This window comes from Procambarus clarkii, chromosome 58, assembly GCF_040958095.1.
Source record: "Procambarus clarkii isolate CNS0578487 chromosome 58, FALCON_Pclarkii_2.0, whole genome shotgun sequence".
Lineage (NCBI taxonomy): Eukaryota > Metazoa > Arthropoda > Malacostraca > Decapoda > Cambaridae > Procambarus > Procambarus clarkii.
In genome coordinates, this window is record NC_091207.1 from 10,358,499 (window position 1) to 10,383,974 (window position 25,476).

At 57.6% G+C, this 25,476-nt stretch overlaps 2 protein-coding genes across 2 annotated transcripts; both read left to right on the plus strand.

Moving 5' to 3' along the window:
* The first annotated feature begins 405 nt into the window (after window positions 1–405).
* LOC138353516 (uncharacterized) lies at window positions 406–1,698 on the plus strand. Its single transcript, XM_069306498.1, has one exon. It carries the CDS (start codon window positions 406–408, stop codon window positions 1,696–1,698), a length of 1,293 nt encoding a protein of 430 aa, XP_069162599.1.
* A 22,195-nt stretch (window positions 1,699–23,893) lies between these two features.
* On the plus strand, window positions 23,894–24,799 carry LOC123747958 (uncharacterized). The gene has a single exon (XM_045730165.2). The coding sequence runs from the start codon at window positions 23,894–23,896 to the stop codon at window positions 24,797–24,799; it is 906 nt and encodes a 301-aa protein (XP_045586121.2).
* The last annotated feature ends 677 nt before the right edge of the window (window positions 24,800–25,476 follow it).

Consider the following 25,476-nt stretch of genomic DNA (forward strand, 5'->3'; position numbering starts at 1 on the left):
GGGGTGAGGGAGGGGGCAGGCTGGGGTGTGAGGGACGAGGGAGGGGGGCAGGCTGGGGTGTGAGGGGTGAGGGAGGGGGCAGGCTGGGGTGTGAGGGGCGAGGGAGGGGGGCAGGTGTGGCTGGGAGGGGTGAGGGGCGTGGGGTAGCCTGGTGGCGGGACTGACAGAGGACAACAAAGCCGCGGGTGAGGCTGACAATGGCGGCCAAGTGAGCGCGGGGAAGCGCACACGGCCCACCACAACAAACCACCAATCAACTCTTTGTGCTAGAGGCTGATGGCAATCCGCTGCTGCGGGACGAGTCTCTCCCAACCACTCATTAAATTACCCTTTAACGCGGGCGGAGAAGAGGTAGTCAGACGGCACCACAAACGAGGCGTGAGTTGTCCTCTGATGTCGTTAACGATGCTACTGTGTCTCTCAACACTCTCCCGCCCTAACACCTCCTGGAGCCCTCCTCTCCTGGAGCCCTCCTCTCCTGGAGTCCTCCTCTCCTGGAGCCCTCCTCTCCTGGAGCCCTCCTCTCCTGGAGCCCTCCTCTCCTGGAGCCCTCCTCTCCTGGAGTCCTCCTCTCCTGGAGCCCTCCTTTCCTGGAGCCCTCCTCTCCTGGAGCCCTCCTCTCCTGGAGCCCTCCTCTCCTGGAGCCCTCCTCTCCTGGAGCCCTCCTCTCCTGGAGTCCTCCTCTCCTGGAGCCCTCCTCTCCTGGAGCCCTCCTCTCCTGGAGTCCTCCTCTCCTGGAGCCCTCCTCTCCTGGAGCCCTCCTCTCCTGGAGCCCTCCTCTCCTGGAGCCCTCCTCTCCTGGAGCCCTCCTCTCCTGGAGCCCTCCTCTCCTGGAGCCCTCCTCTCCTGGAGCCCTCCTCTCCTGGAGCCCTCCTCTCCTGGAGCCCTCCTCTCCTGGAGCCCTCCTCTCCTGGAGCCCTCCTCTCCTGGAGTCCTCCTCTCCTGGAGTCCTCCTCTCCTGGAGCCCTCCTCTCCTGGAGCCCTCCTCTCCTGGAGCCCTCCTCTCCTGGAGCCCTCCTCTCCTGGAGTCCTCCTCTCCTGGAGCCCTCCTCTCCTGGAGTCCTCCTCTCCTGGAGCCCTCCTCTCCTGGAGCCCTCCTCTCCTGGAGTCCTCCTCTCCTGGAGTCCTCCTCTCCTGGAGCCCTCCTCTCCTGGAGTCCTCCTCTCCTGGAGCCCTCCTCTCCTGGAGCCCTCCTCTCCTGGAGCCCTCCTCTCCTGGAGCCCTCCTCTCCTGGAGCCCTCCTCTCCTGGAGCCCTCCTCTCCTGGAGTCCTCCTCTCCTGGAGCCCTCCTCTCCTGGAGCCCTCCTCTCCTGGAGCCCTCCTCTCCTGGAGCCCTCCTCTCCTGGAGCCCTCCTCTCCTGGAGCCCTTCTCTCCTGGAGCCCTTCTCTCCTGGAGTCCTCCTCTCCTGGAGCCCTCCTCTCCTGGAGCCCTCCTCTCCTGGAGCCCTCCTCTCCTGGAGCCCTCCTCTCCTGGAGCCCTTCTCTCCTGGAGTCCTCCTCTCCTGGAGCCCTCCTCTCCTGGAGCCCTTCTCTCCTGGAGCCCTCCTCTCCTGGAGCCCTTCTCTCCTGGAGCCCTTCTCTCCTGGAGCCCTTCTCTCCTGGAGCCCTTCTCTCCTGGAGCCCTCCTCTCCTGGAGCCCTTCTCTCCTGGAGTCCTCCTCTCCTGGAGCCCTCCTCTCCTGGAGCCCTTCTCTCCTAGAGCCCTCCTCTCCTGGAGCCCTTCTCTCCTGGAGCCCTCCTCTCCTGGAGCCCTTCTCTCCTGGAGTCCTCCTCTCCTGGAGCCCTCCTCTCCTGGAGCCCTTCTCTCCTGGAGCCCTCCTCTCCTGGAACCCTTCTCTCCTGGAGCCCTTCTCTCCTGGAGCCCTTCTCTCCTGGAGTCCTCCTCTCCTGGAGCCTTTCTCTCCTGGAGCCCTCCTCTCCTGGAGCCCTCCTCTCCTGGAGCCCTTCTCTCCTGGAGCCCTCCTCTCCTGGAGCCCTTTTCTCCTGGAGTCCTCCTCTCCTGGAGCCCTTCTCTCCTGGAGCCCTCCTCTCCTGGAGTCCTCCTCTCCTGGAGCCCTCCTCTCCTGGAGCCCTCCTCTCCTGGAGCCCTCCTCTCCTGGAGCCGTTCTCTCCTGGAGCCCTCCTCTCCTGGAGCCCTCCTCTCCTGGAGCCCTCCTCTCCTGGAGCCCTCCTCTCCTGGAGCCCTTCTCTCCTGGAGCCCTCCTCTCCTGGAGCCCTCCTCTCCTGGAACCCTTCTCTCCTGGAGCCCTCCTCTCCTGGAGCCCTCCTCTCCTGGAGCCCTTCTCTCCTGGAGCCCTTCTCTCCTGGAGTCCTCCTCTCCTGGAGCCCTCCTCTCCTGGAGCCCTTCTCTCCTGGAGCCCTCCTCTCCTGGAGCCCTTCTCTCCTGGAGCCCTCCTCTCCTGGAGCCCTTCTCTCCTGGAGTCCTCCTCTCCTGGAGCCCTCCTCTCCTGGAGCCCTTCTCTCCTGGAGCCCTCCTCTCCTGGAGCCCTTCTCTCCTGGAGCCCTTCTCTCCTGGAGCCCTTCTCTCCTGGAGTCCTCCTCTCCTGGAGCCTTTCTCTCCTGGAGCCCTCCTCTCCTGGAGCCCTCCTCTCCTGGAGCCCTTCTCTCCTGGAGTCCTCCTCTCCTGGAGCCCTTCTCTCCTGGAGCCCTCCTCTCCTGGAGTCCTCCTCTCCTGGAGCCCTCCTCTCCTGGAGCCCTCCTCTCCTGGAGCCCTCCACTCCTGGAGCCCTCCTCTCCTGGAGCCCTCCTCTCCTGGAGCCCTCCTCTCCTGGAGCCCTCCACTCCTGGAGCCCTCCTCTCCTGGAGCCCTCCTCTCCTGGAGCCCTCCTCTCCTGGAGCCCTTCTCTCCTGGAGCCCTCCTCTCCTGGAGCCCTCCTCTCCTGGAGCCCTCCTCTCCTGGAGCCCTCCTCTCCTGGAGCCCTCCTCTCCTGGAGCCCTCCTCTCCTGGAGCCCTCCTCTCCTGGAGCCCGTGTTCGTACTCTGCTTCTCCTTCTACTCTTCGCCGTCTTGATGCTGTACACCATGCTGGGTGGCGCCTCAGCTCTGGTGCCTTTCGTTCGACTCCCGTCCTCAGCTTGTGTGTTGACACTGGCTTCCTGTCTCTCCAGGACCGCCGAGATCGCTACTGTCTTCACTACCTTATGCGGTCCTTACAGCACCCTCACTCTCGCCTCTGTCGTGCCTTGACCTTTACCCTTCCTGTAGTTCCTGTTCCCCTTCACCACCTCCCTCTTCCTGCCCGGTTGTCTCGCCTGCAACATTCTCTTTCAGTTAGTATTACTAATATTTCTCCTCGTGTTGCTCCGTCCTCGCCCCAGTGGAGGGTCCCCCCCCTCCTCAATATTGCAAATCCCGGACCCACATCACTAAAGCTTTTACCTCTCCTACAGTTCTGAAACACTTTTTCCTTGAGCACTTGTCTTCACACTCCCACTCCGTTCCCATCTTCACCATGGGTCTAAGTCTGCGGACGGTGTGGGCTACTCTGTTGTTTTCCCTGACCACACTTATATGTGTCGCCTTCCTCCGGAGACTAGCATCTTCACAGCGGAACTTTATGCTATTCTCTATGTTCTTCGTCTCCTGTTTTCTCGTTGTGAATCCTCCTTTGTGGCTGTAGTTGACTCTCGTAGTGCTCTCATGGCTCTCGGGTCCTTTAGTCTGGTCCATCCGGTGGTCGTCGAGATTCAACATTGGCTGTTTCTTATCTCCAGCAGATGAGCGTGCGGACGCTGCCGCTAGAGAAGCTATCCGCACTTGTCCCATCTCCCGTAAAGGTATTCCTTATTCCGACTTTTACCCAGTTATTCATTCCTCCATCCTTACCCGTCGGCAGGCTTGTTGTTCATGTGTTACTGGCAACAAACTGTGTACTCTTAAGAGTCATGTGTCCCCGTGGCCTTCCTCCTGCCACCGTAACCCGGCGGTGGGAAACGGCTCTGGCAAGGTTGCGTATCGGCAATACGCGCTTAACTCATGGTCACTTGAAGGAGCGCCGCCCTGCTCCTTATTGTCCAAACAGTATTGTCCCTCTTACGGTCGTGTATATCCTTGTTGAATGTCCTGACTTCCAGGACGAGCGTGTGTCTTGTGTCCCGCCCCCCCCCCCCACGGTCGCCTGTCCCTCGATAGTATTCTTGGTGACTCGGATACTTTTGATATCGTTCGCGTTATGCGTTTTTGTTCTCGTATTGGCATCCTTGGTGATATTTAGCGCCCTCTGGTTATCCCGCACATTTGATGGTGCTACATAGCCTTCCCGGCTTGGTGCCTTCTATTGATAATTACTTACTCGCTCTGGCCCCACCCCACCCGTTCAGACCCCATCCCCACCCGCTCAGACCCGCCTCCCCACCCGCTCAGACCCCCTCCCCACCCGCTCAGACCCGCCTCCCCACCCGCTCAGACCCGCCTCCCCACCCGCTCTCCCCCGCCCCCCCCCCCTCCGCCACCAGCTTTACCTCATACTAATAATCACAACAAATTCAATAACAAGTAACGGAAAGATCTTTACTGACGATTACCGCCCAACAACACATCCCCAATGGTGTGGGCGGCGGGGGGCGTGGTGGGCCCCCGGGGGGCGGCCGTGGGGGGGGGGCAGGAGTGAGGGGGGCCACCTGCTGGTACCCTCTCACCAGCTGCTCTCCCTCATGGGCCGCCACTCTCACCAGCTGCTCTCCCTCACGGGCCGCCACTCTCACCAGCTGCTCTCCCTCACGGGCCGCCACTCTCACCAGCTGCTCTCCCTCACGGGCCGCCACTCTCACCAGCTGCTCTCCCTCACGGGCCGCCACTCTCACCAGCTGCTCTCCCTCATGGGCCGCCACTCTCACCAGCTGCTCTCCCTCACGGGCCGCCACTCTCACCAGCTGCTCTCCCTCACGGGCCGCCACTCTCACCAGCTGCTCTCCCTCACGGGCCGCCACTCTCACCAGCTGCTCTCCCTCACGGGCCGCCACTCTCACCAGCTGCTCTCCCTCATGGGCCGCCACTCTCACCAGCTGCTCTCCCTCACGGGCCGCCACTCTCACCAGCTGCTCTCCCTCACGGGCCGCCACTCTCACCAGCTGCTCTCCCTCACGGGCCGCCACTCTCACTAACTGCTCTCCCTCACGGGCCGCCACTCTCACCAGCTGCTCTCCCTCATGGGCCGCCACTCTCACCAGCTGCTCTCCCTCACGGGCCGCCACTCTCACCAGCTGCTCTCCCTCACGGGCCGCCACTCTCACCAGCTGCTCTCCCTCACGGGCCGCCACTCTCACCAGCTGCTCTCCCTCACGGGCCGCCACTCTCACCAGCTGCTCTCCCTCACGGGCCACCACTCTCACCAGCTGCTCTCCCTCACGGGCCACCACTCTCACCAGCTGCTCTCCCTCACGGGCCGCCACTCTCACCAGCTGCTCTCCCTCACGGGCCGCCACTCTCACCAGCTGCTCTCCCTCACGGGCCGCCACTCTCACTAACTGCGAGAAGAAATTCCTGGACTGGTTTTGTGTGGGAGTTAAGGCCTACCAACTAGCTCAGGGTTCGACACCACTAGCTTGCTGAAGTATACTCTAGCCCTGAACATAGTCCGGGACGATAGTATACTCCCCAGAGTATACACAGTGAGTGATAGGGTAGACCACTTGGAGTGTTTCAAGGGTAGGCCAGACACGGAGTGTTTCAAGGGCAGGCCAGACATGGAGTGTTTCAAGGGTAGGCCAGACACGGAGTGTTTCAAGGGCAGGCCAGACACGGAGTGTTTCAAGGGTAGGCCAGACATGGAGTGTTTCAAGGGTAGGCCAGACACGGAGTGTTTCAAGGGCAGGCCAGACACGGAGTGTTTCAAGGGTAGGCCAGACAAGGAGTGTTTCAAGGGTAGGCCAGACACGGAGTGTTTCAAGGGTAGGCCAGACACGGAGTGTTTCAAGGGCAGGCCAGACATGGAGTGTTTCAAGGGCAGGCCAGACATGGAGTGTTTCAAGGGCAGGCCAGACATGGAGTGTTTCAAGGGTAGGCCAGACACGGAGTGTTTCAAGGGCAGGCCAGACACGGAGTGTTTCAAGGGTAGGCCAGACACGGAGTGTTTCAAGGGCAGGCCAGACATGGAGTGTTTCAAGGGCAGGCCAGACATGGAGTGTTTCAAGGGCAGGCCAGGAGAGGAGAGAGTGTTGGGAGAGAAGAGAGTGCTGGGAGAGGGGAGAGTGCTGGGAGAGGAGAGAGTGTTGGGAGAGTGCTGGGAGAGGAGAGAGTGCTGGGAGAGGGAAGAGTGCTGGGAGAGGGGAGAGTGCTGGGAGAGGGGAGAGTGCTGGGAGAGGAGAGAGTGCTGGGAGAGGAGAGAGTGCTGGGAGAGGGAAGAGTGCTGGGAGAGGGGAGAGTGCTGAGAGAGGAGAGAGTGCTGGGAGAGGAGAGAGTGCTGGGAGAGAGGAGAGAGTGCTGGGAGAGGGAAGAGTGCTGGGAGAGGAGAGAGTGCTGGGAGAGGAGAGAGTGCTGGGAGAGGGAAGAGTGCTGGGAGAGGGGAGAGTGCTGGGAGAGGGAAGAGTGCTGGGAGAGGAGAGTGTGCTAGGAGAGAGGAGAGAGTGCTGGGAGAGGGAAGAGTGCTGGGAGAGGAGAGAGTGCTGGGAGAGGAGAGAGTGCTGGGAGAGGAGAGAGTGCTAGGAGAGAGGAGAGAGTGCTGGGAGAGGAGAGAGTGCTGGGAGAGGGGAGAGTGCTGGGAGAGGGAAGAGTGCTGGGAGAGGAGAGAGTGCTGGGAGAGGAGAGAGTGCTGGGAGAGGAGAGAGTGCTGGGAGAGGAGAGAGAGCTGGGAGAGGAGAGAGAGCTGGGGGAGGGGAGAGTGCTGGGAGAGGAGAGAGTGCTGGGAGAGGGGAGAGTGCTGGGAGAGGGGAGAGTGCTGGGAGAGGAGAGAGTGCTGGGAGAGGAGAGAGTGCTGGGAGAGAGGAGAGAGTGCTGGGAGAGGGAAGAGTGCTGGGAGAGGAGAGAGTGCTGGGAGAGGAGAGAGCGCTGGGAGAGGGAAGAGTGCTGGGAGAGGGGAGAGTGCTGGGAGAGGAGAGAGTGCTGGGAGAGGAGAGAGTGCTAGGAGAGAGGAAAGAGTGCTGGGAGAGGGAAGAGTGCTGGGAGAGGAGAGAGTGCTGGGAGAGGAGAGAGTGCTGGGAGAGGAGAGAGTGCTGGGAGAGGAGAGAGTGCTGGGAGAGGGGAGAGTGCTGGGAGAAGAGAGAGTGCTGGGAGAGGGGAGAGTGCTGGGAGAGGGGAGAGTGCTGGGATAGGAGAGAGTGCTGGGAGAGGAGAGAGTGCTGGGAGAGGGGAGAGTGCTGGGAGAGGGGAGAGTGCTGGGAGAGGAGAGAGTGCTGGGAGAGGAGAGAGTGCTGGGAGATTAGAGAGTGCTGGGAGAGGAGAGAGTGCTGGGAGAGGAGAGAGTGCTGGGAGAAGGAAAAAGAGTGCTGGGAGAGGAGAGAGTGCTGGGAGAGGAGAGAGTGCTGGGAGAGGAGAGAGTGCTGGGAGAGGGGAGAGTGCTGGGAGAGGGGAGAGTGCTGGGAGAGGAGAGAGTGCTGGGAGAGGAGAGAGTGCTGGGAGAAGGAAAAAGAGTGCTGGGAGAGGAGAGAGTCCTGGGAGAGGAAAGAGAGCTGGGAGAGGAGAGAGAGCTGGGAGAGGAGAGAATGCTGGGAGAGGGGAGAGTGCTGGGAGAGGAGAGAGAGCTGGGAGAGGAGAGAGTGCTGGGAGAGGAGAGAGAGCTGGGAGAGGAGAGAGTGCTGGGAGAGGAGAGAGTGCTGGGAGAGGAGAGAGAGCTGGGAGAGGAGAGAGAGCTGGGAGAGGAGAGAGAGCTGGGAGAGGAGAGAGAGCTGGGAGAGGAGAGAGAGCTGGGAGAGGAGAGAGTGCTGGGAGAGGAGAGAGTGCTGGGAGAGGAGAGAATGCTGGGAGAGGGGAGAGTGCTGGGAGAGGAGAGAGAGCTGGGAGAGGAGAGAGTGCTGGGAGAGGAGAGAGAGCTGGGAGAGGAGAGAGTGCTGGGAGAGGAGAGAGTGCTGGGAGAGGAGAGAGAGCTGGGAGAGGAGAGAGAGCTGGGAGAGGAGAGAGAGCTGGGAGAGGAGAGAGAGCTGGGAGAGGAGAGAGTCCTGGGAGAGGAGAGAGAGCTGGGAGAGGAGAGAGAGCTGGGAGAGGAGAGAGAGCTGGGAGAGGAGAGAGTGCTGGGAGAGGGGAGAGTGCCCTGGGAGAGGAGAGAGAGCTGGGAGAGGAGAGAGAGCTGGGAGAGGAGAGAGAGCTGGGAGAGGAGAGAGTCCTGGGAGAGGAGAGAGTGCTGGGAGAGGAGAGAGTCCTGGGAGAGGAGAGAGTGCTGGGAGAGGAGAGAGTCCTGGGAGAGGAGAGAGTGCTGGGAGAGGAGAGAGTGCTGGGAGAGGAGAGAGTGCTGGGAGAGGAGAGAGTCCTGGGAGAGGAGAGAGTCCTGGGAGAGGAGAGAGTGCTGGGAGAGGAGAGAGAGCTGGGAGAGGAGAGAGAGCTGGGAGAGGAGAGAGAGCTGGGAGAGGAGAGAGAGCTGGGAGAGGAGAGAGAGCTGGGAGGTCATTCGTCCATTCACCAGTAATTTACGGACTGAAGAAACGAATTTAGCCTCAAGGCAATAATCTCATTCAGCTGTAGTCACCCTCCTGTTGCTGCTCCTGTTGCTGCTCCTGTTGCTGCTCCTGTTGCTGCTCCTGTTGCTGCTCCTGTTGCTGCTCCTGTTGCTGCTCCTGTTGCTGCTCCTGTTGCTGCTCCTGTTGCTGCTCCTGTTACTGCTCCTGTTGCTGCTCCTGTTGCTGCTCTTGTTGCTGCTCCTGTTACTGCTCCTGTTGCTGCTCCTGTTGCTGCTCCTGTTGCTGCTCCTGTTACTGCTGCTGTTGCTGCTCCTGTTGCTGCTCCTGTTGCTGCTCCTGTTGCTGCTCCTGTTGCTGCTCCTGTTGCTGCTCCTGTTGCTGCTCCTGTTACTGCTCCTGTTGCTGCTCCTGTTGCTGCTCCTGTTGCTGCTCCTGTTGCTGCTCCTGTTGCTGCTCCAGTTACTGCTCCTGTTGCTGCTCCTGTTGCTGCTCCTGTTGCTGCTCCTGTTACTGCTCCTGTTGCTGCTCCTGTTGCTGCTCCTGTTGCTGCTCCTGTTGCTGCTCCTGTTGCTGCTCCAGTTACTGCTCCTGTTGCTGCTCCTGTTGCTGCTCCTGTTGCTGCTCCTGTTGCTGCTCCTGTTACTGCTCCTGTTGCTGCTCCTGTTGCTGCTCCTGTTACTGCTCCTGTTGCTGCTCCTGTTGCTGCTCCTGTTACTGCTCCTGTTACTGCTCCTGTTGCTGCTCCTGTTGCTGCTCCTGTTGCTGCTCCTGTTGCTGCTCCTGTTACTGCTCCTGTTGCTGCTCCTGTTGCTGCTCCTGTTGCTGCTCCTGTTGCTGCTCCTGTTACTGCTCCTGTTGCTGCTCCTGTTGCTGCTCCTGTTGCTGCTCCTGTTGCTGCTCCTGTTACTGCTCCTGTTGCTGCTCCTGTTGCTGCTCCTGTTGCTGCTCCTGTTACTGCTCCTGTTGCTGCTCCTGTTGCTGCTCCTGTTGCTACTCCTGTTGCTGCTCCTGTTGCTGCTGCTCCTGTTGCTGCTCCTGTTGCTGCTGCTCCTGTTGCTGCTCCTGTTGCTGCTCCTGTTGCTGCTGCTCCAGTTGCTGCTGCTCCTGTTGCTGCTGCTCCTGTTGCTGCTCCTGTTGCTGCTCCTGTTGCTGCTGCTGTTGCTGCTGCTGTTACTGCTCCTGTTGCTGCTCCTGTTGCTGCTGCTGTTGCTGCTCCTGTTGCTGCTCCTGTTGCTGCTGCTCCTGTTGCTGCTCCTGTTGCTGCTGCTCCTGTTGCTGCTCCTGTTGCTGCTCCTGTTGCTGCTCCTGTTGCTGCTCCTGTTGCTGCTCCTGTTGCTGCTGCTGTTACTGCTCCTGTTGCTGCTGCTGTTACTGCTCCTGTTGCTGCTGCTGTTACTGCTCCTGTTGCTGCTGCTCCTGTTGCTGCTCCTGTTGCTGCTCCTGTTGGTGCTGCTCCTGTTGCTGCTCCTGTTGCTGCTGCTCCTGTTGCTGCTGCTGTTACTGCTCCTGTTGCTGCTGCTCCTGTTGCTGCTGCTCCTGTTGCTGCTCCTGTTGCTGCTCCTGTTGCTGCTGCTCCTGTTGCTGCTCCTGTTGCTGCTGCTGTTGCTGCTGCTGTTACTGCTCCTGTTGCTGCCGCTGTTACTGCTCCTGTTGCTGCTGCTCCTGTTGCTGCTGCTGTTGCTGCTGCTGTTGCTGCTGCTGTTACTGCTCCTGTTGCTGCTCCTGTTGCTGCTGCTGTTGCTGCTGCTGTTGCTGCTGATGTTACTGCTCCTGTTGCTGCTCCTGTTGCTGCTGCTGTTGCTGCTGCTGTTGCTGCTGTTGTTGCTGCTCCTGTTGCTGCTCCTGTTACTGCTCCTGTTGCTGCTGCTCCTGTTGCTGCTGCTCCTGTTGCTGCTGCTCCTGTTGTTGCTGCTCCTGTTACTGCTCCTGTGGCTGCTGCTCCTGTTGCTGCTGCTCCTGTTGCTGCTTCTGTTACTGCTGCTCCTGTTGCTGCTCCTGTTGTTGCTGCTCCTGTTGCTACTCCTGTTGCTGCTGCTCCTGTTGCTGCTGCTCCTGTTGCTGCTTCTGTTACTGCTGCTCCTGTTGCTGCTCCTGTTGTTGCTGCTCCTGTTGCTACTCCTGTTGCTGCTGCTCCTGTTACTGTTGCTGCTGCTCCTGTTGTTGCTCCTGTTGCTGCTGCTCCTGTTGCTGCTGCTCCTGTTGCTGCTATTGTTGCTTCTGCTTCTGTTGCTGCACCTGTTGCTGCATTTGTTGTTGCTCCTGTTGCTGTTGCTGCATCTGTTGTTGCTCCTGTTGCTGTTGCTACTGTTGTTGCTGCTCTTGTTGCTGTTGCTGCTCCTGTTGCTGCTCCTGTTGCTGCTCCTGTTGCTGCTCCGGTTGCTGCTGCTGTTGTTGCTGCTAGCTGTTGCTGCATCTGTTGCTGCTCCTGTTGCTGCTGCTCCTGTTGCTGCTGCTCCTGTTGCTGCTGCTCCTGTTGCTGCTGCTCCAGTTGCTGCTCCTGTTGCTGCTGCTGTTGCTGCTCCTGTTGCTGCTGCTGTTGCTGCTCCTGTTGCTGCTCTTGTTGGTGCTCCTGTTGCTGCTGCTGTTGTTGCTCCTGTTGTTGGTGCTGTTGCTGTTCCTGTTGCTGCTTCTGTTGCTGCTTCTGTTGCTGTTCCTGTTGCTGCTGCTGTTGTTGCTCCTGTTGTTGGTGCTGTTGCTGCTCCTGTTGCTGCTCCTGTTGCTGCTTCTGTTGCTACTGCTGTTGCTGTTCCTGTTGCTGCTGTTGTTGCTGCTTCTGTTGCTGCTCCTGTTGCAGCAACAGGAACCTCAGGTTACCTCAGGCTACACCTGTCCTAATAGTTACCTCAGGCTTCACCTGCCCTAATGGTTACCTCAGGCTACACCTGTCCTAATAGTTACCTCAGGCTACACCTGCCCTAATAGTTACCTCAGGCTACACCTGCCCTAATAGTTACCTCAGGCTACACCTGCCCTAATGGTTACCTCAGGCTACACCTGTCCTAATAGTTACCTCAGGCTACACCTGCCCTAATAGTTACCTCAGGCTTCACCTGCCCTAATAGTTACCTCAGGCTTCACCTGCCCTAATAGTTACCTCAGGCTACACCTGCCCTAATTGTTACCTCAGGCTTCACCTGCCCTAATAGTTACCTCAGGCTTCACCTGCCCTAATAGTTACCTCAGGCTTCACCTGTCCTAATTGTTACCTCAGGCTTCACCTGCCCTAATAGTTACCTCAGGCTTCACCTGCCCTAATAGTTACCTCAGGCTTCACCTGCCCTAATGGTTACCTCAGGCTTCACCTGCCCTAATAGTTACCTCAGGCTTCACCTGCCCTAATAGTTACCTCAGGCTACACCTGTCCTAATAGTTACCTCTGGCTTCACCTGTCCTAATAGTTACCTCAGGCTTCACCTGCCCTAATAGTTACCTCTGGCTTCACCTGCCCTAATAGTTACCTCAGGCTTCATCTGCCCTAATAGTTACCTCAGGCTTCACCTGCCCTAATGGTTACCTCAGGCTACACCTGCCCTAATAGTTACCTCAGGCTTCATCTGCCCTAATAGTTACCTCAGGCTTCACCTGCCCTAATGGTTACCTCTGGCTTCACCTGTCCCCCTTACCTGGAGGCCGGGTAATTATGAACTCCATGAGAAGATCAGTAGGAGCCGTGAGCGGGATTCGAACCAGAGACCCTGATGATGCAGCCCGTCCTCCAAACAAAGATCCAAAAGTGATTCCATGCACCCGCCAAACCCCCTGTTTATGAGTGAAAAGCGGTTTACACACGACTCATAACTGCTGACGTTCGAACACTTCCGGAACAAGTGCTTCACTGACGACTTGTGTTCGAACCACAACGCTGTAAATGCTTCACCCACGTACTACAAATACAAATAATTGCCAACAGAACCTAAACACCTAACCTAACCTAACCTAACCTAACCTAACCTAACCTAACCTAACCTAACCTAACCTAACCTAACCTAACCTATGCCTATTTATACACAATATGCTAATATATTATAATATTAATTTATACTTGCGAAAATTCCCGTTTCGAATGAACAACATGTTAAAATTTATGAATGCGTCTGTGGGGTCGACCGCTGGATGGAATGGACTTGAGTCGAGGACGGGTTGGATAATGTCACTGGTACATCACGTTACTGAGACGTCTATGTGCACATGTACTCGATCTCAGTGCCGTCCCGGACCTGTATGGTCCGTCCTGGACCACAATGGTCCGTGCTGGACCACAATGGTCCGTCTTGGACCACAATGGTCCGTTCTGAACCACAATGGTCCGTCTTGAACCACAATGGTCCGTCTTGGACCACAATGGTCCGTGCTGGACCACAATAGTCCGTCCTGAACCACAATGGTCCGTCTTGGACCACAATGGTCCGTGCTGGACCACAATGGTCCGTCTTGGACCACAATGGTCCGTCTTGAACCACAATGGTCCGTCTTGGACCACAATGGTCCGTTCTGGACCACAATGGTCCGTCTTGGACCACAATGGTCCGTCTTGGACCACAATGGTCCGTCTTGGACCACAATGGTCCGTTCTGGACCAGTATCAAGTCGAGTGTGATCATATACGGGTCCAGGACCGAGACCGAAACGTCGTCATTTCTCTCTCTTCTGGCGAGTAGTTTGGTCGTTAATGTCAGGCTGACGTCTCTAGCAAGGTGGGATCAGTAGGTTAGGTTAGGGTATACCCAGCTCCCCAGTGCTGGGTATAGGGTATACCCAGCTCCCCAGTGCTGGGTATAGGGTATACCCAGCTCCCCAGTGCTGGGTATAGGGTATACCCAGCTCCCCAGTGCTGGGTATAGGGTATACCCAGCTCCCCAGTGCTGGATATAGGGTATACCCAGCCCCCCAGAGCTGGGTATAGGGTATGTGCCCACTACGACCATGTGTGGCAGTAAATCTGTAGTGAGGGGCGCGGGTATGTGGCGCCCACTGATGGCCTGAACCAGCTCAATGGAAACGACCTTCAGCCCTTCCACGAGGAGGGGGGGTGAGGGGAGAGGCAGGGGGGTGAGGGGAGAGAGGCAGGGGAGTGAGGGGAGAGAGGCAGGGGGGTGAGGGGAGAGAGGCAGGGGGGTGTGGGGAGAGAGGCAGGGGGAAGAGGCAAGGGGTTGAGGGGAGAGGCAGGGGGTGAGGGGAGAGGCAGGGAGGTGAGGGGAGAGGCAGGGAGGTGAGGGGAGAGAGGCAGGGAGGTGAGGGGAGAGAGGCAGGGAGGTAAGGGGAGAGAGGAAGGGAGGTGAGGGGAGAGGCAGGGAGGTGAGGGGAGAGGCAGGGAGGTGAGGGGAGAGGCAGGGAGGTGAGGGGAGAGGCAGGGGGGTGAGGGGAGAGGCAGGGAGGTGAGGGGAGAGGCAGGGAGGTGAGAGGAGAGGCAGGGAGGTGAGGGGAGAGGCAGGGAGGTGAGGGGAGAGAGGCAGGGAGGTGAGGGGAGAGAGGCAGGGAGGTGAGAGGAGAGGCAGGGAGGTGAGGGGAGAGGCAGGGAGGTGAGGGGAGAGAGGCAGGGAGGTGAGGGGAGAGAGGCAGGGAGGTAAGGGGAGAGAGGAAGGGAGGTGAGGGGAGAGGCAGGGAGGTGAGGGGAGAGGCAGGGAGGTGAGGGGAGAGGCAGGGGGGTGAGGGGAGAGGCAGGGAGGTGAGGGGAGAGGCAGGGAGGTGAGGGGAGAGGCAGGGAGGTGAGGGGAGAGGCAGGGAGGTGAGGGGAGAGAGGCAGGGGGGTGAGGGGAGAGGCAGAGAGGTGAGGGGAGAGAGGCAGGGAGGTGAGGGGAGAGAGGCAGGGTGGTGAGGGGAGAGAGGCAGGGAGGTGAGGGGAGAGAGGCAGGGGGGTGAGGGGAGAGGCAGAGAGGTGAGGGGAGAGAGGCAGGGGGGTGAGGGGAGAGAGGCAGGGGGGTGAGGGGAGAGGCAGAGAGGTGAGGGGAGAGAGGCAGGGGGGTGAGGGGAGAGGCAGGGGGTTGAGGGGAGAGAGGCAGGGAGGTGAGGGGAGAGAGGCAGGGTGGTGAGGGGAGAGAGGCAGGGAGGTGAGGGGAGAGAGGCAGGGTGGTGAGGGGAGAGAGGCAGGGAGGTGAGGGGAGAGAGGCAGGGTGGTGAGGGGAGAGAGGCAGGGAGGTGAGGGGAGAGAGGCAGGGAGGTGAGGGGAGAGAGGCAGGGTGGTGAGGGGAGAGACGCAGGGAGGTGAGGAGAGAGAGGCAGGGTGGTGAGGGGAGAGAGGTAGGGTGGTGAGGAGAGAGAGGCAGGGAGGTGAGGGGAGAGTGGCAGGGAGGTGAGGGGAGAGAGGCAGGGTGGTGAGGGGAGAGAGGTAGGGAGGTGAGGGGAGAGAGACAGGCAGGTGAGGGGAGAGAGGCAGGGAGGAGACCCCATCTACTGGCTTATACATGTGCCCATCTCCTAAGGAAACTACTCCAAGCTTGTACTAAAGAGGCACCCTTCTTGAGCCCAGATGGGCACATGTATAAGCAAGTAGATGGGGTCGCCATGGGTTCTCCCCTAGGTGTCCTGTTTGCAAACTTCTACATGGGTACCATCGAGCAAAAAGTCTTAGTCGACATGAACTTGAAACCGGCCATATACTGCAGGTATGTTGACGACATTTTTACACAGGTACCTGATGTCAGACATCTGCAGGAGCTGAAGGAGGCAGTCGAGTAGTATTCTCTGTTTTAAATTCTAAGTTTCACGTACAAGATGGAGAAGGATGGGAAGCTGCCCTTTCCTGCTGTAACAATCATGGAAAGGAGCGGAGGTTTCCACACTGCAGTCTACACTAAGGAAACAAACATAGGAATGTGCCTCAATGCCAACAGTGACTGCCCAGACAGGTACAAGAGGAGTGTTGTTAACGCTTATGTCGACCGTGCTCTCAGCCACAGCTCAGGATGGAAGCAAGTCGATGAAGAACTCTGTAGGGTAAGGCAGGTCCTAGTCAACAACGGCTTCTCCAATGGTTTCATCTAAGACATCATAAGAAGGAAAGTGAAAAGCCATGCAACCTCTGAAGAGACAACTAACACAACACCTATACCCCCTATTAGACTATTTTACAGGAACTTCTTTTCCACAGTTCATAAAACGGAGGAAAGGGTCCTGAAAGATATTGTTAATAGAAACGTTATCCCTACAGACAAAAATTTGAAAATAAAATTAACAATTTACTACAAAAACAAAAAACGGCCAACCTACTCATGAGAAACTCTCCAGACACAAAGCAGAACGCTTTAAAAGAGACCAATGTCGTCTATGCCTTCAAATGCCCACTTGGGGACTGTAAGCCTCAAAGAACTCAATATATAGGCAAGACAACAACGTCTCTTTCCAGGCGACTAACAATGCATAAGCAACAGGGCTCCATTAAGGAACATATAATCTCTTCCCACAACCAGACCATCACCAGAGAAGTCCTAACAAGCAACACAGAAATCATCGATAAATACAGCGATAGCTGTACACAGTTATTGCTGTACACAGTTATTGCTGTACACAGTTATTGCTGTGTACAGTTATTGCTGTACACAGTTATTGCTGTGTACAGTTATTGCTGTACACAGTTATTGCTGTGTACAGTTATTGTTGTACACAGTTATTGCTGTACACAGTTATTGTTGTACACAGTTATTGCTGTACACAGTTATTGTCGTACACAGTTATTGCTGTACACAGTTATTGCTGTACACAGTTATTGCTGTACACAGTTATTGCTGTGTACAGTTATTGCTGTGTACAGTTATTGCTGTACACAGTTATTGCTGTACACAGTTATTGTTGTACACAGTTATTGCTGTGTACAGTTATTGCTGTGTACAGTTATTGCTGTACACAGTTATTGTCGTACACAGTTATTGCTGTACACAGTTATTGCTGTGTACAGTTATTGCTGTACACAGTTATTGTTGTACACAGTTATTGCTGTACACAGTTATTGCTGTGTACAGTTATTGCTGTACACAGTTATTGCTGTACACAGTTATTGTTGTACACAGTTATTGCTGTGTACAGTTATTGTTGTACACAGTTATTGCTGTACACAGTTATTGCTGTACACAGTTATTGCTGTACACAGTTATTGCTGTACACAGTTATTGTTGTACACAGTTATTGCTGTACACAGTTATTGCTGTGTACAGTTATTGCTGTACACAGTTATTGCTGTACACAGTTATTGTTGTACACAGTTATTGCTGTGTACAGTTATTGCTGTGTACAGTTATTGCTGTGTACAGTTATTGCTGTACACAGTTATTGCTGTACACAGTTATTGCTGTGTACAGTTATTGCTGTGTACAGTTATTGCTGTGTACAGTTATTGCTGTACACAGTTATTGCTGTGTACAGTTATTGCTGTACACAGTTATTGCTGTGTACAGTTATTGCTGTACACAGTTATTGCTGTGTACAGTTATTACTGTACACAGTTATTGCTGTACACAGTTATTGCTGTACACAGTTATTGCTGTGTACAGTTATTACTGTACACAGTTATTGCTGTGTACAGTTATTGCTGTACACAGTTATTGCTGTGTACAGTTATTGCTGTGTACAGTTATTGCTGAACACAGACCTTCCATTCACCTGGGCTGTAGGAGACTCGAACCCTGGCCCCAGGCGAGTGAGGTAGACGCTCCGTCGCCGAGCTAATAAGTGGCCATAATAAGGAAAGTCCCAATTATTAACTTATTAAGGAACGATTATTACGACTACGTGTCTGGCCACGTGGAGAACACGTGTCTGGCCACGTGGAGAACACGTGTCTGGCCACGTGGAGAACACGTGTCTGGCCACGTGGAGAACACGTGTCTGGCCACGTGGAGAACACGTGTCTGGCCACGTGGAGAACACGTGTCTGGCCACGTGGAGAACACGTGTCTGGCCACGTGGAGAACACGTATCTGGCCACGTGGAGAACACGTATCTGGCCACGTTGAGAACACGTATCTGGCCACGTGGAGAACAAGAACACGTGTCTGGCCACGTGGAGAACAAGAACACGTATCTGGCCACGTTGAGAACACGTATCTGGCCACGTTGAGAACACGTATCTGGCCACGTTGAGAACACGTATCTGGCCACGTGGAGAACAAGAACACGTGTCTGGCCACGTGGAGAACAAGAACACGTGTCTGGCCACGTGGAGAACAAGAACACGTGTCTGGCCACGTGGAGAACAAGAACACGTGTCTGGCCACGTGAAGAACAAGAACACGTGTCTGGCCACGTGGAGAACAAGAACACGTGTCTGGCCACGTGGAGAACAAGAACACGTGTCTGGCCACGTGGAGAACAAGAACACGTGTCTGGCCACGTGGAGAACAAGAACACGTGTCTGGCCACGTGAAGAACAAGAACACGTGGAGAACACGTGTGTGGCCACGTGGAGAACAAGAACACGTGTCTGGCCACGTGGAGAACAAGAACACGTGTCTGCCCACGTGGAGAACAAGAACACGTGTCTGGCCACGTGGAGAACAAGAACACGTGTCTGGCCACGTTGAGAACAAGAACACGTGTCTGGCCACGTGGAGAACAAGAACACGTGTCTGGCCACGTGGAGAACAAGAACACGTGTCTGGCCACGTGAAGAACAAGAACACGTGGAGAACACGTGTGTGGCCACGTGGAGAACAAGAACACGTGTCTGGACAATTGGAGAACAAGAACACGTGTCTGGACAATTGGAGAACAAGAACACGTGTCTGGCCACGTGGAGAACAAGAACACGTGTCTGGCCACGTGGAGAACAAGAACACGTGTCTGGCCACGTGGAGAACAAGAACACGTGTCTGGCCACGTGAAGAACAAGAACACGTGGAGAACACGTGTGTGGCCACGTGGAGAACAAGAACACGTGTCTGGCCACGTGGAGAACAAGAACACGTGTCTGCCCACGTGGAGAACAAGAACACGTGTCTGGCCACGTGGAGAACAAGAACACGTGTCTGGCCACGTTGAGAACAAGAACACGTGTCTGGCCACGTGGAGAACAAGAACACGTGTCTGGCCACGTGGAGAACAAGAACACGTGTCTGGCCACGTGAAGAACAAGAACACGTGGAGAACACGTGTGTGGCCACGTGGAGAACAAGAACACGTGTCTGGACAATTGGAGAACAAGAACACGTGTCTGGACAATTGGAGAACAAGAACACGTGTCTGGCCACGTGGAGAACAAGAACACGTGTCTGGCCACGTGGAGAACAAGAACACGTGTCTGGCCACGTGGAGAACAAGAACACGTGTCTGGCCACGTGGAGAACAAGAACACGTGTCTGGCCACGTGGAGAACAAGAATACGTGTCTGGCCACGTGGAGAACAAGAACACGTGTCTGGCCACGTGGAGAACAAGAACACGTGTCTGGCCACGTGGAGAACAAGAACACGTGTCTGGCCACGTGGAGGACAAGAACACTTGTCTGGCCACGTGGAGAACACGTGTCTGGCCACGTGGAGGACGAGAACACGTGTCTGGCCACGTAGAGAACAAGAACACGTGTCTGGCCACGTGGAGAACAAGAACACGTGTCTGGCCACGTGGAGGACAAGAACACGTGTCTGGCCACGTGGAGAACAAGAACACGTGTCTGGCCACGTGGAGAACAAGAACACGTGTCTGGCCACGTGGAGAACAAGAACACGTGTCTGGCCACGTGGAGAACGAAAACACGTGTCTGGCCACGTGGAGGACAAGAACACTTGTCTGGCCACGTGGAGAACACGTGTCTGGCCACGTGGAGGACGAGAACACGTGTCTGGCCACGTAGAGAACAAGAACACGTGTCTGGCCACGTGGAGAACAAGAACACGTGTCTGGCCACGTGGAGGACAAGAACACGTGTCTGGCCACGTGGAGAACAAGAACACGTGTCTGGCCACGTGGAGAACAAGAACACGTGTCTGGCCACGTGGAGGACAAGAACACGTGTCTGGCCACGTGGAGAACAAGAACACGTGTCTGGCCACGTGGAGAACAAGAACACGTGTCTGGCCACGTGGAAAACACGTGTCTAGCCACGTGGAGAACACGTATTAGGCCACGTGGAGAACAAGAACACGTGTCTGGCCACGTGGAGAACACGTGTCTGGCCACGTGGAGAACACGTGTCTGGCCACGTGGAGGACGAGAACACGTGTCTGGCCACGTGGAGAACAAGAACACGTGTCTGGCCACGTGGAGGACACGAACACGTGTCTGGCCACGTGGAGAACAAGAACACGTGTCTGGCCACGTGGAGAACACGTATTTGACCACGTGGAGAACAAGAACACGTGTCTGGCCACGTGGAGAACACGTGTCTGGCCACGTGGAGAACACGTGTCTGGCCACGTGGAGAACACGTGTCTGGCCACGTGGAGAACACGTGTCTGGCCACGTGGAGGACGAGAACACGTGTCTGGCCACGTGGAGAACACGTGTCTGGCCACGTGGAGAACACGTGTCTGGCCACGTGGAGAACACGTGTCTGGCCACGGGCGGCGTTGGTGGGTGGCGTTGGTGGGCGGCGTTGGTGGACGGTGTTGGTGGGCGGCGTTGGTGGGCGGCGTTGGTGGGCGGCGTTGGTGGGTGGCGTTGGTGGGCGGCGTTGGTGGGCGGCGTTGGTGGGTGGCGTTGGTGGGCGGCGTTGGTGGACGGTGTTGGTGGGCGGCGTTGGTGGGCGGCGTTGGTGGGCGGCGTTGGTGGGCGGCGTTGGTGGGCGGTGTTGGTGGACGGTGTTGGTGGGCGGCGTTGGTGGGCGGCGTTGGTGGGTGGCGTTGGTGGGCGACGTTGGTGGGTGGCGTTGGTGGGTGGCGTTGGTGGGCGGCGTTGGTGGGCGGCGTTGGTGGGCGGTGTTGGTGGGCGGTGTTGGTGGGCGGCGTTGGTGGGTGGCGTTGGTGGGTGGTGTTGGTGGGCGGTGTTGGTGGGTGGCGTTGGTGGGCGGCGTTGGTGGGCGGCGTTGGTGGGCGGTGTTGGTGGGCGGCGTTGGTGGGTGGCGTTGGTGGGTGGTGTTGGTGGGCGGTGTTGGTGGGTGGCGTTGGTGGGCGGTGTTGGTGGGCGGCGTTGGTGGGCGGTGTTGGTGGGCGGCGTTGATGGGTGGCGTTGGTGGGCGGTGTTGGTGGGCGGTGTTGGTGGGCGGTGTTGGTGGGCGGTGTTGGTGGGCGGTGTTGGTGGGCGGCGTTGGTGGGCGGCGCAGGTGGGTGGCGTTGGTGGGCGGTGTTGGTGGGCGGTGTTGGTGGGCGGAGCAGGTGGGCGGAGCAGGTGGGTGGCGCAGGTGGGCGGCGTTGGTGGGCGGCGCAGGTGGGCGGCGTTGGTGGGCGGCGCAGGTGGGCGGCGTTGGTGGGCGGCGCAGGTGGGTGGCGTTGGTGGGCGGCGCAAGTGGGCGGCGCAGATGGGCGGCGCAGGTGGGCGGCGCCGGTGGGCGGGGCGGTGAGGAAACTCGTCTCATGATTGGCTGGAGGAGAGCTGAGGCGGCTGGCCGGGAGGAGGTAACAGCCAATCACAGCCCGCCATGGATGGTGGGAGTGACGTCACCAGTGTTAAGTTCTTTATTACGTGTTCTTGTTCTCCATGTGTCCAGACACGTGTTCTTGTTCTCCACGTGGCCAGCACGTGTTCTTGTTCTCCACGTGGCCAGCACGTGTTCTTGTTCTCCACGTGGCCAGCACGTGTTCTTGTTCTCCACGTGGCCAGACACGTGTTCTTGTTCTCCACGTGGCCAGACACGTGTTCTTGTTCTCCACGTGGCCAGACACGTGTTCTTGTTCTCCACGTGGCCAGACACGTGTTCTTGTTCTCCACGTGGCCAGCACGTGTTCTTGTTCTCCACGTGGCCAGCACGTGTTCTTGTTCTCCACGTGGCCAGCACGTGTTCTTGTTCTCCACGTGGCCAGACGGGTGTTCTTGTTCTCCACGTGGCCAGCACGTGTTCTTGTTCTCCACGTGGCCAGCACGTGTTCTTGTTCTCCACGTGGCCAGACACGTGTTCTTGTTCTCCACGTGGCCAGACACGTGTTCTTGTTCTCCACGTGGCCAGACACGTGTTCTTGTTCTCCACGTGTCCAGACACGTGTTCTCCACAGGCCAGACACGTGTTCTCCACGTGGCCAGACACGTGTTCTTGTTCTCCACGTGGCCAGACACGTGTTCTTGTTCTCCACGTGGCCAGACATGTGTTCTTGTTCTCCACGTGGCCAGACACGTGTTCTTGTTCTCCACGTGTCCAGACACGTGTTCTCCACGTGGCCAGACACGTGTTCTTGTTCTCCACGTGGCCAGACACGTGTTCTTGTTCTCCACGTGTCCAGACACGTAATCTTGTTCTCCACGTGTCCAGACACGTGTTCTTGTTCTCCACGTGGCCAGACACGTGTTCTCCACGTGGCCAGACACGTGTTCTTGTTCTCCACGTGGCCAGACACGCGTTCTTGTTCTCCACGTGGCCAGACACGTGTTCTTGTTCTCCACGTGGCCAGACACGTGTTCTTGTTCTCCACGTGGGCAGACACGTGTTCTTGTTCTCCACGTGGCCAGACACGTGTTCTTGTTCTCCACGTGGCCAGACACGTGTTCTCCACGTGGCCAGACACGTGTTCTTGTTCTCCACGTGGCCAGACACGTGTTCTTGTTCTACACGTGTCCAGACACGTGTTCTTGTTCTCCACGTGTCCAGACACGTGTTCTTGTTCTCCACGTGGCCAGACACGTGTTCTTGTTCTCCACGTGGCCAGACACGTGTTCTTGTTCTCCACGTGGCCAGACACGTGTTCTTGTTCTCCATGTGGCCAGACACGTGTTCTTGTTCTCCACGTGGCCAGACACGTGTTCTTGTTCTCCACGTGGCCAGACACGTGTTCTTGTTCTCCACGTGGCCAACGCGTGTTCTCCACGTGGCCAGACACGTGTTCTCCACGTGGCCAGACACATGTTCTTGTTCTCCACGTGGTCAGACACGTGTTCTTGTTCTCCACGTGGCCAACGCGTGTTCTCCACGTGGCCAGACACGTGTTCTTGTTCTCCACGTGGCCGACACGTGTTCTCCACGTGGCCAGACACGTGTTCTCCACGTGGCCAGACACGTGTTCTTGTTCTCCACGTGGCCAGACACGTGTTCTCCACGTGGCCAGACACGTGTTCTCCACGTGGCCAGACACATGTTCTTGTTCTCCACGTGGTCAGACACGTGTTCTTGTTCTCCACGTGGCCAGACACGTGTTCTTGTTCTCCACGTGACCAGACACGTGTTCTTGTTCTCCACGTGGTCAGACACGTGTTCTTCTTCTCCACGTGGCCAACACGTGTTCTTGTTCTCCACGTGGTCAGACACGTGTTCTTGTTCTCCACGTGACCAGACACGTGTTCTTGTTCTCCACGTGGTCAGACACGTGTTCTTCTTCTCCACGTGGCCAGACACGTGTTCTCCACGTGGCCAGACACGTGTTCTTGTTCTCCACGTGGCCAGACACGTGTTCTCCACGTGGCCAGACACGTGTTCTCCACGTGACCAGACACGTGTTCTTGTTCTCCACGTGGTCAGACACGTGTTCTTCTTCTCCACGTGGCCAACACGTGTTCTTGTTCTCCACGTGGTCAGACACGTGTTCTTGTTCTCCACGTGACCAGACACGTGTTCTTGTTCTCCACGTGGTCAGACACGTGTTCTTCTTCTCCACGTGGCCAGACACGTGTTCTCCACGTGGCCAGACACGTGTTCTTGTTCTCCACGTGGCCAGACACGTGTTCTCCACGTGGCCAGACACGTGTTCTCCACGTGGCCAGACACGTGTTCTCCACGTGGTCAGACACGTGTTCTTGTTCTCCACGTGGCCAGACACGTGTTCTCCACGTGGCCAGACACGTGTTCTTGTTCTCCACGTGGCCAGACACGTGTTCTTGTTCTCCACGTGGCCAGACACGTGTTCTCCACGTGGCCAGACACGTGTTCTTGTTCTCCACGTGGCCAGACACGTGTTCTCCACGTGGTCAGACACGTGTTCTCCACGTGGCCAGACACGTGTTCTCCACGTGGCCAGACACGTGTTCTCCACAAGCCAGACACGTGTTCTCCACGTGGCCAGACACGTGTTCTCCACGTGGCCAGACACGTGTTCTCCACAGGCCAGACACGTGTTCTCCACGTGGCCAGACACGTGTTCTCCACGTGGTCAGACACGTGTTCTCCACAGGCCAGACACGTGTTCTCCACGTGGCCAGACACGTGTTCTCCACAGGCCAGACACGTGTTCTCCACGTGGCCAGACACGTGTTCTCCACAGGCCAGACACGTGTTCTCCACAGGCCAGACACGTGTTCTCCACGTGGCCAGACACGTGTTCTCGTTCTCCACGTGGCCAGACACATGTTCTTGTTCTCCACGTGGCCAGACACGTGTTCTTGTTCTCCACGTGGCCAGACACGTGTTCTTGTTCTCCACGTGGCCAAACACGTGTTCTCGTTCTCTACGTGGCCAGACACGTGTTCTTGTTCTCCACGTGGCCAGACACGTGTTCTTGTTCTCCACGTGGCCAAACACGTGTTCTCGTTCTCTACGTGGCCAGACACGTGTTCTTGTTCTCCACGTGGCCAGACACGTGTTCTTGTTCTCCACGTGGCCAAACACGTGTTCTCGTTCTCTACGTGGCCAGACACGTGTTCTTGTTCTCCACGTGGCCAGACACGTGTTCTCCACAACACCGCCCACCAACACCGCCCACCAACGCCGCCCACCAACACCGCCCACCAACGCCGCCCACCAACACCGCCCACCAACACCGCCCACCAACACCGCCCACCAACGCCGCCCACCAACACCGCCCACCAACGCCGCCCACCAACACCGCCCACCAACACCGCCCACCAACGCCACCCACCAACGCCGCCCACCAACACCGCCCACCAACACCGCCCACCTACGCCGCCCACCAACGCCGCCCAACTGCGCCGCCCACCAACGCCGCCCACCAACGCCGCCCACCTGCGCCGGCCACCAACGCCGCCCACCAACGCCGCCCACCTGCGCCGCCCACCGACGCCGCCCACCTGCGCCGGCCACCAACGCCGCCCACCAACGCCGCCCACCTGCGCCGCCCACCAACGCCGCCCACCTGCGCCGCCCACCTGCGCCGCCCACCTGCGCCGCCCACCAACGCCGCCCACCTGCGCAGGCCACCAACGCCGCCCACCTGCGCCGCCCACCAACGCCGCCCACCAACGCCGCCCACCAATGCCACCCATCCTCGCCGCCCACCCTGGTGGGTGGTATTAACACGGGCGGGGGTGAGTGTGGAGAGCCAGGTGTGGGGGGGGTGGGACACAGGTGTGGGACTAACATCTGTACACTCATTAATGGGAACACTTGTGCTGAGTCTGCCAGCGCCCCTACACCTGCACGCACACACACACACACACACACACACTCACGCACACACTCACACACTCACGCGCACACTCAAGCACACACACTCAAGCACACACACACACACACACACACACACACACACACACACACACACACACACACACACACACACACACACTCAAGCACACACACACACACACACACACACACACACACACACACACACACACACACACACACACACACACACACACACACACACTCACGCACACACTCACACACTCACGCGCACACTCAAGCACACACACTCAAGCACACACACACACACACACACACACACACACACACACACACACACACACACACACACACACACACACACACACACACACACACACACACACACACACATACACACACACTCACGCACACACTCACACACTCACGCGCACACTCAAGCACACACACTCAAGCACACACACACACACACACACACACACACACACACACACACACACACACACACACACACACACACACACACACACACACACACACACACTCACATACTCACACACGAATTA

Coding starts and splice junctions, on each gene's coding strand:
- LOC123747958 (XM_045730165.2), top strand. CDS start 23,894: ATGTTCTTGTTCTCCACGTGGCCAGACACGTGTTCTTGTTCTCCACGT.
- LOC138353516 (XM_069306498.1), top strand. CDS start 406: ATGCTACTGTGTCTCTCAACACTCTCCCGCCCTAACACCTCCTGGAGC.